The 16,962-nt window shown below is 33.0% G+C and overlaps 1 protein-coding gene across 4 annotated transcripts in view; it reads left to right on the top strand.

Annotated features, from left to right (window-relative positions):
- Positions 1 to 15,356, top strand: part of bdl (borderless) — a gene marked incomplete at its 3' end in the record, with an annotated part of 116,361 nt that extends 101,005 nt beyond the window's left edge. For 3 of the 4 annotated variants that reach the window (XM_075296782.1, XM_075296781.1, XM_075296780.1), the window contains 2 exon segments: positions 3,317 to 3,523; positions 14,331 to 15,356. In XM_075296782.1, coding sequence (XP_075152897.1) covers positions 3,317 to 3,523; positions 14,331 to 14,917 — 794 coding nt within the window. 4 annotated transcript variants of the gene reach the window in all.
- Between the last annotated feature and the right edge of the window lie 1,606 nt (positions 15,357 to 16,962).

The raw sequence follows: 16,962 nt of genomic DNA, 5'->3' as shown, positions 1-16,962 counted from the left end.
CTCCTTGTCTCTCAATGAAAATGAAAATTTTCTAGTTTGACAAGAAAATTTCACAACCAGAAAATTTAAAATTTTGAAACGTCTATGTTTCCTTAGTTATGTATTTATTTAGTGTATTTTATTGGCGTGGATCGGGAAAATGTTAAACCATGGAAAGTGGCTACAGTTTATATTGGGGCTATATATAATTATTGGCCGATATGAACCAATTTTTGCATGGTAGTTGGAGACCATATACTAACACTATGTACAAAATTTTAGCCAGATCCGATGAAATATGCTTCTCTTAGAGGCTTCGCAAGCCAAATCTGGGGATACATTTATATTGGGGCTATACGCAAGAGTGGACCGATATGGCCCATTGGCAATACCATTCGACCTACATCAATAACAACTACTTGTGCCAAGTTTCAAGTCGATAGCTTATTTCGTTCGGAAGTTAGCGTGATTTCAACAGACGGACGGACGGACATGGCTAGATCGACTCAGAATTTCACCACGACCCAGAATATATATACTTTATGGGGTCTTACAGCACTATTTCGATGTGTTATAAACGGAATGGTAAAGTTATACCATCATCCTATAATGTTACATACCGAAGGTGGTCGATCTATAGTTTGGTATAGATCGTTTTCCCGATTTTGGTGTCCATATTATGGTAGCATCTAGACCAGGGCTGTGGAGTCGAGCCAATTTTGCTCGACTCCGACTCCGACTCCAGCATTTTTCATCAACTCGACTCCGACTCCGGAGTCGACTCCGGGTAATATAACTAAATCTCATTTTAATACCACTAATTTGTAGTTCTATTGTGGGCGTACCGTAAGTGGATCGATATAAAGTATCATATTTATTTATGTGTGCAAAAAAAGGTCTTAATTTCACATTAGATGCCAATTGAACTCTATATTTCAAATTTAGGGCAATGTTTAATAAATAAAATAATGATATAAATTCCCATCATAATATGAGAAGATACCAACAGTATATGTATTTGTGGACCAAAATTATTGATACTATCTCAAATCCTTTAAATTTGTTTCGAGCTATATAAAGGTTTATATTTCCATATGCATGAATTTGAATCTGAATCGATTTAGACAAAATTGTATATACTTCTACAAAATCTATATACTTAAAATTTAAATCTACCGTTATGGGACGTAACACAATTTTAACAAAAAATAAAAATGCAAGGAAAGTCTAAAGTCGGGCGGGCCGATTATAATATACTCTGCACAACTTTGTATTTAGATCTACAATTTGATAAAATCTCAAATCAGACTTCTACAAAATCTTGGGCAATATTTGGGAAATATTTACAGTTGTTTAGACAATTTCGCAAATATGCATTTATGATTATTTCATTGAAAAATTTGAAAATTTGAGTCATTTCTACAAGTTTTCCACTTAGCAGTGAGTATCAGGGAGCATAAAATTTTGGAAAAGTTTTTGTGTAGTAAATAAAATTTTGCAAAATGTTATATAGAAATAAAATTTTGCAAAATTTTCTACAGAAACCAAATTTCGACTAAATTTTCTATAGAAATAAAATGTTGGCAAAATTTTCTATAGAAAAAAATATTTCTATTGTAATAAAATTTTGAATACATTTTTTATAGCAGTGAGTATCAGTGAGCATCAGTAAGAAAAACAATTTTGAGAAAATTTTCTATAGAAATAAAATTTTACAATTTTTTCTTATAGAAATAAAATTTTGAAAAAATTGTCAATAAAAATACAATTTTAGAAAAATTTTTGTGTAGTAAATAAAATTCTGCAAAATATTCTACAGAAAAAAATGTTGACTATATCTTCTATAGAAATAAAATTTTGACAAAATTTTTTATAGAAATAAAATTTTGACCAAATTTTCTAATAAAAAAATCTATTACTATAAAATTTTGGCAAAGTTTTCTATAGAAATAAAATTTTGACTTAAATTTTTATAGAAATAAAATTATTAATAGAAATAAAATTTTGAAAAAATTTTTGTGTAACAAACAAAATTTTCTATAGAAATAAAATTTTGCAAAATATCTATAGAAACAAAATTTTGACTCAATTTTCTACAAAAATTAAATTTTGACAAAATTTTCTTTAGAAAAAATATTTCTATAGTAATAAAATTTTGAATAAATTTTTTATAGAAATAAAATTTTGACAAAATTTGCTATAGAAATAAAATTTTGACAAAACTTTTTATAGAAATAACATTTTGACAAAATTTTCTAAAAAAAAACAACTTTGAAAAAATTTTCTATCAATATTCCACATATGCCTTAAAATAAAATTTAAAAAAAATAATTTCGATTGTTCGAAATATTTCAAATAAATTGATATGGGCATTAAAATGGATCGATCCAGCCTATCTGCTAGTCTAACATTCTAGGAAACATAAAAAGATAGCCGTAATTGGAAGTTGATTTTCATTTACAATCGTACAGCATGATTGTAAATGAAAATCAACTTCCAATTACGATTGATCGAATGAATAACGCAATGGAAACTAATTTGCGTAAAAACTTGCTTAGTTACAAAAATGTAAAGTGTTTTAAAAAATTTGGTTTAGCCGGAGTCGGAGTCGAGCAAACTTTTTACGACTCCGACTCCAGCAAAATCTCCAGACTCCGACTGCAAGACTCCGACTCCGACTCCGGCTCCACAGCCCTGATCTAGACACCGCAATTTTTATCAGATTTGCATGAAATCGGAAATCTAAATGTATTTTGGGTCCATAAACAAATTGTCCGATCTTCTGATTTGACTTCTTGGGCTTCTGGAAATTTTAAATCTTGAGGTATTTTAGATCCACACTTAAATGTACAGAAGATGTTGTGAATCGGTCTATACTTTTGGATAGATCGTTTTCCCGAGTTGGCGGTCCATATTATGGTATAAATATGTGTTCACTTGGCAGAGAATCTGCCGTCAAATTCACATGAAATGTATACATATCTCGTATACATTTTGTACAACACAAGACCTTTGAGACCATCCTAAAGAAACTATGAAACAAATGTGTAAATATGTTAAAAATATAAACTGAATCCTTTTTATAACTTTGATTTAATGTCATAAACATCACAATAATTAAACTAAAAACCTACAACTTTTGTAAAAATTCTCAAATCAGTTTTCGCCCTACCCTAATATACATCAATGTCTTCACATATTTGTGCATGAATCAATAATTTTTTTCCAGTCAATTTTTAACGTGGTTTCTCTTTCATTCCATTGTTCTTCGTGCGTATTGCAACAATACAAACAATTTACACACAACATACACGCCCATACACATACACACGAACAGGATATTTACGGCCCAATCTCGAATATACGGTCTGGTATCGTCTAACGGATGCTCCTGAATGGCGTACTCGCCGTGTTGCCCAGAAAAATGTCATGGAAGCCACCATACCACATCTGCTACCGGGTCGCGAATATGAATTTATGGTCCTGAGTCAGGATAAATATGGCGATGGAATGTTCAGTAAACAATTTCGATTTGCGACACAGCGTAAGTTGACTCCATTGCTTTGGTTTTTTCTCTTTCAATTCCAGCTACATTTGTGTGTGATTTCACTCTAATGGGGTGAGGGGTCTTTAGAAAAGTGCCTTGTACAGGTACTGGTAAAAGTACCAAAGTGAAATTGATCGGAAAGTATGTGTTCTCAGGGAGATTGGCAATATTTTGGTGTAGTCAAGTGTAAAGTTATATTTCGGATAAATAAGAAAGACTTTAATTCGGACATGAGTAACACTAATTTTAGAAAATGATGACCTATGCGGAAAACAGAACGCAATTGGTAGAGTATATATTTTGATTCACACACATTATTTTTTGGAAGTTATGGACCAAATGAGACACGGTCGCTCAGTATTTATATGGACGAAATGGGGATTTAAATCCCAGCAAAAAAAGTCGCCAAAAAAGTAATGAAAATTTTCTTTTTGGATTCGAAAGTCATGCAAAATTGGCGCAGAAACGATGAATTTAACATGGGCTTGCCATAGGACGGATGTCCAACATTTCCAAAGCTGTTGCACTGAATTTGCATCACTTCTTAAGGTGTGATCGGAATTCAATGTTTTCGATGTGAATTAAAAAAGTTTGTGATATATATTTTTTTTTTAATTTTGTGACTTTTAATTCATTCTATTGCTCTTTTTTCTATAGCTCTTAAACAATCACCCTTTAAAAGTAGCCAACATTTTCAATTCTTTTTCTCTCTAGCATAAATTTACCTTGTTTGTGTCTTAGCTAATTGCAATTTACGTACAAAGACATTGCGCTCTCAGCAAAAAATATCACCAAAATATTTCCAATCAAAAATTTAATTGGAGTTGAAAACGTAATAAAAAAATTAACTGATACCATTAACTTTTTCATCAAAGTACAATGATGTTAATTAAGACAAGTATATACGGCCGTAAGTTCGGCCAGGCCGAATCTTATGTACACTCCACCATGGATTACGTAGAAACTTCTACGAAACACTGTCATCCACAATCGAATTACTTGGGTTGTGGTATCTTAAAACTTCTTAACATCGTTTCCTAAATTGTGAGTTAGTCCATACGTGGTATACATTAGACAAAAAAGGTATGTATAGGTAAGTATACAAATAATTACGAATCGATATGGACTTTTGCACGGTACGTAGAGAGCCAGAATTGAAATATGGGGGTCGCTTATATGGGGGCTATATACAATCATGAACTTGATATAGACCAATTTTTGTGTGATTGGTGATCGATTTATCTGAGGGCTATGTATAACTATAGACCGATATGGACCTAGTTAGGCATGGTTGTTAACGGCCATATACTACCATAATGTACCAAATTTCAACTGACTCGGATGAAATTTGCTCCTCCAAGAGGCTCCAAAACTAAATCTCGGGATCGGTTTATATGGGGGCTATACATGATTATAAACCGATATGGATCACTTTTGACATGGTTGTTAAATATCAAATACTACCAACACGTACCATATTTCAACCAGATCGGATGAATTTTGCTTCTCCAAAAGGCACCGGGGGTCAAATCTGGGATCGGTTTATATGGGGGCTATATATATTTATGGACTGATATGAACCAATTCCTGCATGGTTGTTGGATACCATATATTAACATCACGTACCAAATTTCAACCGAATCGGATGGATTTTGCTCTTCCAAGGGGCTCCGGAAGTCAAATCTGGGGATTGGTTTATATAGGGGCTATATATAATTATAGACCGATTTCGACCAATTTATGCATGGGTGTTTGAGGCCATATATTAACACCACGTTCCAAATTTCAACTGAATCAGATGAATTTTGGTCTTCCAGGAGGCTCCGAAGGTCAAATCTGGTGATCGGTTTATATGGGTGCTATATATAATTATGGACCGATGTCGACCAATTTTTGCATGGTCATTAGAGACCATATACTAACACCATGTAGCAAATTTCAGCCGGATCGGATAAAATTTGCTTCTCTTAGAGGCTCCGCAACCCAAACCGGGGGATCGGTTTATATGGGGGCTATATATAATTATTGACCGATGTGGACCAATTTTTGCATAATTGTCTGAGACCATATACTTACACCATGTATCAAATTTCAGCCGGATCGGATGAAATTTGCTTCTCCTAGAGGCTCCGCAAGCCAAATCGGGGGATCGGTTTATATGGGGGCTATATATAATTATGAACCGATGTGGACCAATTTTTGCACGGTTGTTGGAGATCATATGCTGACACCATGTACCAAATTTCAGCCGGATCGGATGAAATGTGCTTCTCTTAGAGGATTCGCAAGCCAAATTTGGGGGTCCGTTTATATGGGGGCTATACGTAACAGTGGACCGATATGGCCCATTTGCAATACCATCCGACCTACATCAATAACAACTACTTGTGCCAAATTTCAAGTCGATAGCTTGTTTCGTTCGGAAGTTAGCGTGATTTCAACAGATGGACGGACGGACGGACATGCTCAGATCGACTCAGAATTTCACCACGACCCAGAATATATATTCTTTATGGGGTCTTAGAGCAATATTTCGATGTGTTACAAACGGAATGACAAAGTTAATATACACCCATCCTATGGTGGAGGGTATAAAAATGACTGAAATGGTTTGCATTTCTAATTAAAATATTAATTATACCAATTAACATTTTAATTAAATAAAAAAATATTTCCAAGTAAAAAATAACTGAAAATTTTATTTGAAAATAATTGGTTGGACTCAAATCTAATAAAAAAATCCACTATAATTATTTGAGGAAAATTAATAAAAAAAATAAACTCTTATAAAATTACAATAAAAGTATGTTATCTGAACTAACAATAATTATAAATAAATAAACAGTAATATCATAAATAATTCATAACCTTATTAAAAAAAAGTAGTTGCATTTCTCAATCAAAATCAATTAAATTTTTAATTAAACCAAATTTAATTGAACTACCGGAAGAAATCAATTAATTTTTTAGTCAAGTACATGTTTTATTTGTAATTAATTCTATGTGTGTGATGGTAGTATCATTTTCGTGATTGAAGAAATTTTAATTAAAAAATTCATTTTTTTCAGTCGTGGTTGTGATTCCCTATCTGATCTCCATCGCATTTTACTGTTAAATAAACCTAGAAGCAAATGTATTTGGTGATTTGCAAATAATATTAGGATCTGTCAACAAGGCAGATATACCATTGAAATGTTGTTGCTCTTTACATCATTCATGCTACTCTGAACTCTTATTTGAAACCACATACTGACTACTAGTAGATTGATTTTCTCTTTTATTTATTATGTAGCATTCTAAAAATATTGTATAACAGAGACTAATGGTTCAAATCCCTGATGACAGGTGTACGTCATTCATTTGTAACTCTGATACTTTATATTTACACTCAAAACATTTAAATATTGTATAGACACTTTGTGGCCGAAATTAATTAAATATTGCCACACGCTATATATAGTCATTTGCCTATGTGCGAACTTGTGATTTCATGACAATATCTATATTTATATTGTTTGCACAGAACCACAAAGTTGATATGTCGCCCGTAGAACAACTTAGATTTTCTTTATATTTTTACCCGTTCAAACATTGCCTTTTTAAAAACCCAACGACCGAGTAAAAATTCAGTTTAAATAATTTGTTTTATTACAATAATTATTTTCAATGTAACTATGCCGAACAACAAGAGTTAATATTCTATTTGTTTTAATATAACAAGTTCAAACATTGTTTTCCTTTATTCGAGCAACGCGTTGGTGACAAACAATAATCGACAACTAACTTTAACTTTGATCATCTCTTCCCACTGAACCACGAAAAGAACCAAAAGATGACAGTTATTGATATGTATGTATGTACATACATACATGCATTCAACCAATGTATCAAATTTGCAAGCATTATGAAAAACAAATAACAAGCAAAAGCATAAACGATATTTATGCTTTGTTGTTGTTGTTGTTTTCTTCAACTATACCCACGACCAACATAAGCAGTGGGAAGAGATCGATCAAACCAAAACAAACTATAATAACTAATGTAACATTAAATGATCGAAAACAAACGAAAAACGAATATAGGTCATAGAACTAAAAGAGAGTAAAGTAAATAAACGAAATGAATTTGAAAGTAAATATTAGGGTGGGGAAACATTAAAGGGATGTAAATAAAATTTAAATAAAGAACAATTAAACGACTAATAAAATAAATAGTGAAGAATAAATAAAATAAAAACAATAAATTAATAAATATATAAATTAAAGTAATATAAATGACATAAAATACGATCTGCCCCAACATTCTCCCGCCGTTGAAACCTCCATGTTTCAAACCTCTTCATTATTTGGTAGGGGAGCCACTTTGTGAATTGGCCGAGTACAAATTCCAGATTTAGTTTTCAGTTCAACCACACGAACCTTTCCATCACGGCCTAGAATAGGTTTTGTAACACGAGCTAGTAACCATTGTTGTGGCGGAGTGTTGTCTTCATGTATTAGAACTAGTTGCCCTTCTTTTATGTTGTTATTGTCTTTGAACCACTTTGACCTTTGTTGTAAAGATAGCATATAATCTCGGGACCACATTTGCCAAAATTGTTGTTTCAAAAATGAGACCCTTTGCCACCGAGACAATAATGATGATTGGGATGAATCGATATGTTTATCGGGAACTGCAACCAATGAAGAACCAATAAGCAGATGACCAGGCGTTAGGGCTTCACCATCATTGGGATCGTTTGATATTGGAGCGATGGGGCGCGAATTTAAAATTGCCTCAACGTCAATTATGACTGTTTGTAGCTCTTCGAAAGTAAGATATGCTTTGCCAACGTTCTTTATAAGTAGCGTTTTTGTAGATTTGACGGCTGCTTCCCACAGTCCGCCAAAATGTGGGGCACGGGGAGGTATAAAACAAAATTCGAAACCAAGTTGACAACAAAGTGATTTCATGTCGTGGACCACATCATCTCGAAAAAGACTTTCTTTTAATTCTTTGATTTGGTTACGTGCTCCAACGAAATTAGTGGCGTTGTCGCAATACAACTTTTGGGGTATGCCACGTCTTCCAACAAATCTTTTGAGACACAAGATGAAATTGTTTGTCGATAGGTCCGAAACTAGTTCTAAATGAACTGCCTTGGAAGTGAAACACACAAATACAGCTATGTATGTTTTATAAGGCACTTTTCCTCGGATACGGTACGACGTCATGAATGGACCACAAAAATCAACACCAGCAATCAAAAATGGGCGTTGAGCTCGAAGTCGATCTGATGGCAAATTTCCCATCAACTGTTCCATCAATTCCGGTTTGTAATGAAAACAATGAACGCAATTGCGAACAACTTTGCGTACAACATCTCTGGCGTTTACAATCCATATTTTCTGGCGCAATAGTCCCAACAACACTTTTGCTCCAGCGTGTAAATGTGAGCGATGAACATGCTCAATATACAATTTAACGAAGCGATGGTCTTTTGGTAATAGTGCTGGAAATCTTGCATCATATGGAATGGGCGCTTGGGACAAACGACCACCAACACGAAGAATTTTGACTGTGGTTGCTCCAAGTGTCATCTCATGTACAAATGGTGAAAGTTTTTGAAGCGATGGGTTTACCAGACCACCATTACTCAGTGATTTGATATCGGCACCAAAACACCACATCTGGATGTGAGCCACAATTCTCCAAAAACCTTCTTCTAATTCATCTGGGGACAAATGAATTACATCAGAAATATTCACATCTTTCTTAGCAGGACATCTGTTGAATATACGAAAAATATAAGCAATTATTCTAATAAATTTAATATAGGAAGAATGCTTATCGAGAAGGTCATCTATGATGTTGACTTCTGATGAATTTGCCACAAAAACAGCTGCCTTTCTACGTTCGAGAATTTCGATGTTCAATTGTTCTTCAGTTCCGGGCCATTTTGTAATATCTTCTTCCAAAAACGAAGGGCCACTAAACCAAATGGTATTAGAAATTTCCTCCGCGCTACATCCACGCGAAACCACATCAGCAGGGTTACTCTTCGAAGGGACGTGTCTCCAGCTAACATTTCTTGTTTTCTCCTGTAGTTCAGAAATACGATTTGCCACAAAACAATTCAACGTCGACGAATGTAATTTAAGCCATTGTAGTACGATTTTGGAATCAGTCCAAAAATATATCGATGAGACAAAACTTGAAATTTTTGGTTGTATTTTGAGCCATGTGTTATTCAGCAATACTGCTGCGCACAATTCGAGCCGTGGTAGTGATTGTGCCTTAATTGGGGCCACTTTGGATTTTGCAATTAAAAGGGTCGTTTTGTATTCTCCCTTAAGACAAACTCGATAGTAAATACAACAACCATATGCTCGTTGCGAGGCGTCAGCAAATCCGTGAATTTCTCCAAGAGTATCATTTGAGGTTAAAACATACCTGGGGACTTCAACTTTATGTATGTAATTTAAATCCGATTTAATTTGGAGCCATAATGATTTAAGATGTTCAGTTAATGGGTCATCCCATCCAATGTTTTGCACCCACATTTCTTGAAGAAGTATTTTGCATCGAATGACAATGGGGCTCAATAGTCCAAGCAAGTCATAGATTTTTGATACAATTGACAAAACAGATCTTTTTGTAGGATTCATCACATCTGGTAACTCGAATCGGTAAGTAAAAACGTCCTCCTTGGGTTTCCAAGACATACCCAAGGCTTTTGCAACTTCATCTTCACTTGTTTTAATGGTGATTTCTGCATCTTGATTTGAACCGAACATGATGTTATTGCTGTTCCATTTTGCTAACTCAAGGCCATGGAAACTTAATATTTTTACTAGCTCGTTTTTCTTTTGAGCCAGCGTTGCAAGGTCGTCAGCGCCGGTGAGTACATCATCCACGTATAAATCGTTGCGCAAAACTTCAGAACCACAAGGATGCGAGTGCGAATATTTATCTGCAATGAAAAACAAACTACGAATCGCCAAAAATGGGGCGGCAGATAAACCGTAGGTAACAGTATTCAGTTGATATACCTTTAAATGTTCATCTTTTTGATTTCTCCACAATATGAGTTGATATTTTCTATCATTTTCATCTATTCGAAATTGTCGATACATTTTAGAAATATCAGCAGTAAAAGCATACTTGTGTAAACGAAACGAAAATAGTGTGGTGATCAGGTCTTGTTGTATTGTTGGTCCAACCATCAAAATATCGTTCAATGATTTATTTGACGAACTACGAGAAGATGCATCAAATACAACTCTAATTTTTGTTGTAGTACTTTGTGGTCTCAAAACACAATGATGTGGTATTATGTAATAGGTACCACATAACGGTTGATTATAGAGCGACATGTGACCCAGGGACAAATACTCATCCATGAATTCTTTATACATTGACTTCAATTGTAGATCACGATCTAAACGTCTTTCCAGGGACAAAAAACGTTTTCGAGCAGCTTCGAACGAATCGCCGAGACATTTGGGATTTTCTTTAAATGGCAAGCGGACCACAACTCTTCCATCAAAATCTAATTTAACATTTTCAACAAAGTGATTTTCACATGCTGCTTCTTCTTCGGACAACATATTGGGATTCTTTTCGTATTCTTCTACTTCCCAAAATTTTTTTAGAGTTTTATCAAGATCCACTTCTAAAGAATTGACCATCAAATTGCATGTAAAATTAGATCTCGCTTGACCAGTACTTGCGATACCACCAACAATGTATCCAAAAACAGTATTGGTAAGGTTTGGCATACCATATCCAAGAGAAATTCGACCATCAAGTAATAAATCAAAAAATACTTCAGCACTCAAAAGAATGTCAATATGTTGCGGTTTGAAAAACAATGGGTCAGCTAACGGTATATCGGTGGGAATTTTCCAATTTGAAGTATATATGTACTCACCGGGCTGTACAGATGCAATTGTTGGGGTAACAGCAAAAGTTGAGGACCACTGGAACGAACTAATTCTTGATTTTATTGTAGCGGACACGGTAAATTTAATTCTGGTTCTAACTTCTCCAATTCCCGAAACTTCTTGTGAATATGGTCGAAATTTAAGCCGAAGCCTTTTTGCAGTTTCTTCTGAAATGAAATTGAGTTCGGAGCCGGAATCAAGTAAAGCTCTTACCGGTTGAAAAGTTCCACAATAATCTTTGATGAGAACCACAGCAGTCGGAATGATTGCCCTTTTACATGAGCGAGCCACAAGCGAAACTGGATTTTGATTACTAGTTGAAGGTTGCACTGTAGTAGTATTCGAAATGGTTGACTGTCCCGAGTTGTCTGGACTAAAAATGTGCAACACTGAGTGGTGAGTTGAATTACAAAATCTGCAACGTGATTTTGATGGACATTTTGAAACCATATGCCCCTTTCGCAGACAATTAATGCACAGGCCAATTAATGCACAGGCCACCGCGTTTTACAAAATTAAAACGATCGGGAACTGCTATTGCCGAAAACGAAGAACAAGTTTGCAGATAATGATCAGTTGAATTACAATATACACAATTTGGATTTGAATTGACGAAAGTATGGGCAGTGCGATTAAAATTTTGCTTGGGCTTGACAAGTTTTGCTTTTTCACCAAATTCTGTCCTTTTTCCATGACTTTCGAGAAATTGACAACGAAGACTCAAAACATCATAGCAACAATCCCAAGAGGGCAACGATTTATATTCTTGTTTTTCATCATAATTCTGTTTCGTATCTGCATCCACTTTATTTCAAAACCAAATGTACTAAAATTGCGTTCATAACATCTGCTTCAGACCCAAGCGACAACAAAGAACCACGAACAGCCGAAACAGTGTCAATAATATTCCGCAATGATGAGCTATCACCTTTTGCCATTTTCGGAATATCGAAAAGAGTGTTGATATGTTCCAAAAAAATCAATACCTTATTGTCATAACGTTCCTGGAGCCGTGTTAGTGCTTTCGGGTAGTTTTCCTCTGACACTTGAAAAAGCTTCAACAACTGCCAAAGCGGGACCACTGAGACAGTTCAATAAATAATTGAATTTATCAACTGGGGTAATAGTTTGATTTTCATGGACCATGTTGTTAAATGTCGAAATAAATCTTTTATACTCGCCATATTTTCCATCAAAACGAGGCAATTTCAACGAAGGCAAACGAGATTGTGTTGAAATTCCGGCAATTGAAGCATTCATCAAAGTAGTATCACCAGGTATAGAACTACGACTTTTGTTCAGAAGGCCCAATATTTTTGCCTTTGCTGTTATGAAAAGTTCTTCCAAATCACTCCTCGATGTGTCAGCCGGACTAAGTGTTTCTATTTGAGTTTGGATGTGGCACAACTGTTTGAAGTATGATTCCAAAATTTGCAAACGACACTCTAAAATAGTGGAATCTACTTTTGCACCATCTTTTTCTACCTTTTTATGCATGTTGCTGATATTCCTCTTCATAGAGCTACGTTGCTGTTTAAGAGAAGACAAATCAGCACCACTTGCTTCTTCAGAAGCATCATTATCGTCTCTCGTCATTTTGCAAACTTAAGAGAACGTCAACGACGAAAGAGAAAATTGCGTTTCTTATATTTCAGGAACAACAATTTTGCAATTAGCGCTTTCCAATAAATATGGCGCTAATTTCCACTAAATTGGAATTTTATGTATCACCAAGCCAAGCTTTATAATTGTTACCTAACAACAATTCACTTTGATTCTGCTAAGAAACTCCGAGTTGAATTTTCTTTCAAAATAATTACGACGGCAGCAATTAAAGTTGGTGTCCAAAGGTACAAAACTAACAGGATTTAACATCAGCAGTAGGGGCAACGAAAGCACGAATAACACAACAATGATGAAATACCCCACACCACTTCAAATGTACGAAAACCTTTTTCCACAACAAATTATTTTCAACTTTAAACACTGACCGTCCTGTCACGGTCGCCAAAATGTTTGCACAGAACCACAAAGTTGATATGTCGCCCGTAGAACAACTTAGATTTTCTTTATATTTTTACCCGTTCAAACATTGCCTTTTTAAAAACCCAACGACCGAGTAAAAATTCAGTTTAAATAATTTGTTTTATTACAATAATTATTTTCAATGTAACTATGCCGAACAACAAGAGTTAATATTCTATTTGTTTTAATATAACAAGTTCAAACATTGTTTTCCTTTATTCGAGCAACGCGTTGGTGACAAACAATAATCGACAACTAACTTTAACTTTGATCATCTCTTCCCACTGAACCACGAAAAGAACCAAAAGATGACAGTTATTGATATGTATGTATGTACATACATACATGCATTCAACCAATGTATCAAATTTGCAAGCATTATGAAAAACAAATAACAAGCAAAAGCATAAACGATATTTATGCTTTGTTGTTGTTGTTGTTTTCTTCAACTATACCCACGACCAACATAAGCAGTGGGAAGAGATCGATCAAACCAAAACAAACTATAATAACTAATGTAACATTAAATGATCGAAAACAAACGAAAAACGAATATAGGTCATAGAACTAAAAGAGAGTAAAGTAAATAAACGAAATGAATTTGAAAGTAAATATTAGGGTGGGGAAACATTAAAGGGATGTAAATAAAATTTAAATAAAGAACAATTAAACGACTAATAAAATAAATAGTGAAGAATAAATAAAATAAAAACAATAAATTAATAAATATATAAATTAAAGTAATATAAATGACATAAAATACGATCTGCCCCAACATATATCCTTTTGTTAAATTTTTTCTCATTTCCGTTTGTCTCTTTTTTTCTCTCTCTCTCGTCTCTACTCTATTACAGCCTCACCGAACGACGACAACATTGAAGGCGACCTATCGTCTGTGCAACAATCACAGCAACGTGTTAACTATCCATCATCAAGTGGTGGCAACAGCCTAAGTGCTCCATGGAATTTGAGTGCCATTAATAACCAACAAGGATGGCTGTTACATTGGGAACAACCACTCCATGGCCTGGACATATTGCGCCTATACACAGTACGCTGGTGGAAGGAACCCGAACATCATCTCGTTGGCACAGTTGAAACTTTTGACAATTTCTATCAATTGCGCCATTTGAAAGAGGATTCAATATTCACCGTCCAAGTGTTGGCCATTTCGCATGACGGTGTCCAAGTGCCCAGCAATGAGCTGCGCATTGAAGTGCCATCCCATCGTAAAATGCGTGCCCTACTAATTGGAAGTTCGATTGGTATTGCCTTTCTACTGTGTGCCCTCATTGCTTTTCTGTATGTGAAACGTAATTGTCTACGTCATTTATTTAGCGGTACCGTGATGGACGATGGCGATGATGGTGGCAGTGGCATGGATGATGGTGTTGACACTGATTCCAATGGCCATGACATAGAGAAGATACATAACACCTGAGTGTACGAGATAACGTGGCGGTTTCGTAATTAATGCATATTCGTAACATCAATTAATTGTGAAAAAGAAGGCTATTCGTTTACGCGTTATCCAAACACTTAGCACCAGCAAGCATTACCATTGCCAATCAATTTCTACCATCATGATAATGATGATGATGATGATGTCTATAAAATACTACAGATCTTAAGCGTTGATACAATGATGATACACAGAAAAATGAAATAGGGGAATATTGAAAACGAAATAATTGAGATATATTTCATGTAGAAAAAGAATCGATTAAAATATTTATTGAAGCCATTAGAAATTTAATTCAAAGGATTAAAATAATTAATAAATACTATTGTTACAAAAATCAAATTGATATTGGATTCCTTAAAATGAAAATTTTTTATTCATAAAAAGAAACTTTTTCAATACACCAAAGATCATTTTCGAAAATAAAAATCAAAATATTATATTTATAAAATTGCTTCATAGGAAAAATTTCTTACACTTTTTTCGTAAACTAATTTAAAAGTTTTTCCAAAACTGCATGCTTTTTTATTTCAATCATATTACAAGTCCTATGGAACTTTGTAGGTCATCTCTATTTTAACTTTTTTTGAAGCAGTAAAAAGTTTAATTTAATAAATTCAAATAATTCCTGAATATTATTTGTTTTCTTTTTTAATCAAATTTATATTGGTTTCCTTCAAATATAGCCAACAATATATCATTCACATATAGAATCTTTTTTTCATTAAGACAAAGAAAATTTACCAAATTTTTTGGTTTATAAAAAAAAAAAACTTTACTATAATAAAGAAAAATTTCGATATATTTATAAAATTGTTTCGTTGAATAATTTTTAATAGAATATTTCCTTAGTTTTACAAAATATTTTTGACACTTCTTTTTAATTAAATTATTTTTTTTTTTTAAATTACATAGGATTTTATTATTTCGATCATATGGGATGATTCAGTGGAACATTTGGACATTTTCTTTTTAATTAATTTATTTTTTTAAATTGCATAGGATTTTATTATTTCGATCATTTGGACATCTAAAAACAAAATTGATTAAAATATTAATTGATACATTGAACAACTTAGTTCAAGGTTGTAAAATAATTAATGAATTGTTTAAAAAAAAATAGTTAACTCATTGATATTGGTAGCCAATGAAAATTGTCATTCACATAGAGAAACGTTTTCATTAAGAAGAAAATTCATTATAATAAAAAAAAGTTATTATTTTTATTAAATCATTTCTAAGTATCAATTACAAAAAAAAAAACTTTATGATACTTCTTCTTAATTAATTTTAATTTTTCTAAAAAAAAAGATTTTTGTTACTTCGATCGTATTACAAATCCAGTGGAACATATTTAGTTCTTATAAAAAAAAAACAAAATTGATTAAAATATTAATTGAAACATTGAAAAAACTTAATTCAAATATGTAAAATAATTAATAAATACTATTGTTTAAAAAAAATAATTAACTCATTTATATTGGTAGCCAACGAAAATGTTCATTCACATAAAGAAACGTTTTCATTAAGACAATGAAAATTTTCGTTTTTGATCAAGGATCAATTAAAAAAAAAATTTACTTCTTCTTAATTAATTTAAAATTTTCTAAAAAAAAGGATTTTTGTTACTTCGATCATTATACAAGTCCAGTGGAACATATTTAGTTATATTTAAATTAATATAATATTTTGTCAGTATTTACCCAGAAAAAAATATCACCAAAATATTTCCTATTAAAAAGTTAATTGAAGTTCAAACCGTAGCCAATTAAAAACAAAAATAACAGATTCAATTAATTTATCCATCAAATTCAAAAATAAAGTAATTTAAGAAAATGAAAGAAAATTTCTATGTTTTTAGTTAAAATAGTAATTATCCCAATTATATTTATAGTAAATAAAAAACTATTTTCAATTAAAAATATAATTGAATATTTTTTGGAAATAATTACTTTTCATACACAGACTATTCAATGATTAATTAAATTTTGACTCAAATCCAAACAATCAAACCCAACTATAGT

This window comes from Haematobia irritans, chromosome 2 (genome assembly GCF_050003625.1).
Source record: "Haematobia irritans isolate KBUSLIRL chromosome 2, ASM5000362v1, whole genome shotgun sequence".
Classification (NCBI taxonomy): domain Eukaryota; kingdom Metazoa; phylum Arthropoda; class Insecta; order Diptera; family Muscidae; genus Haematobia; species Haematobia irritans.
This window is presented reverse-complemented; position numbering and strand designations above follow the sequence as displayed.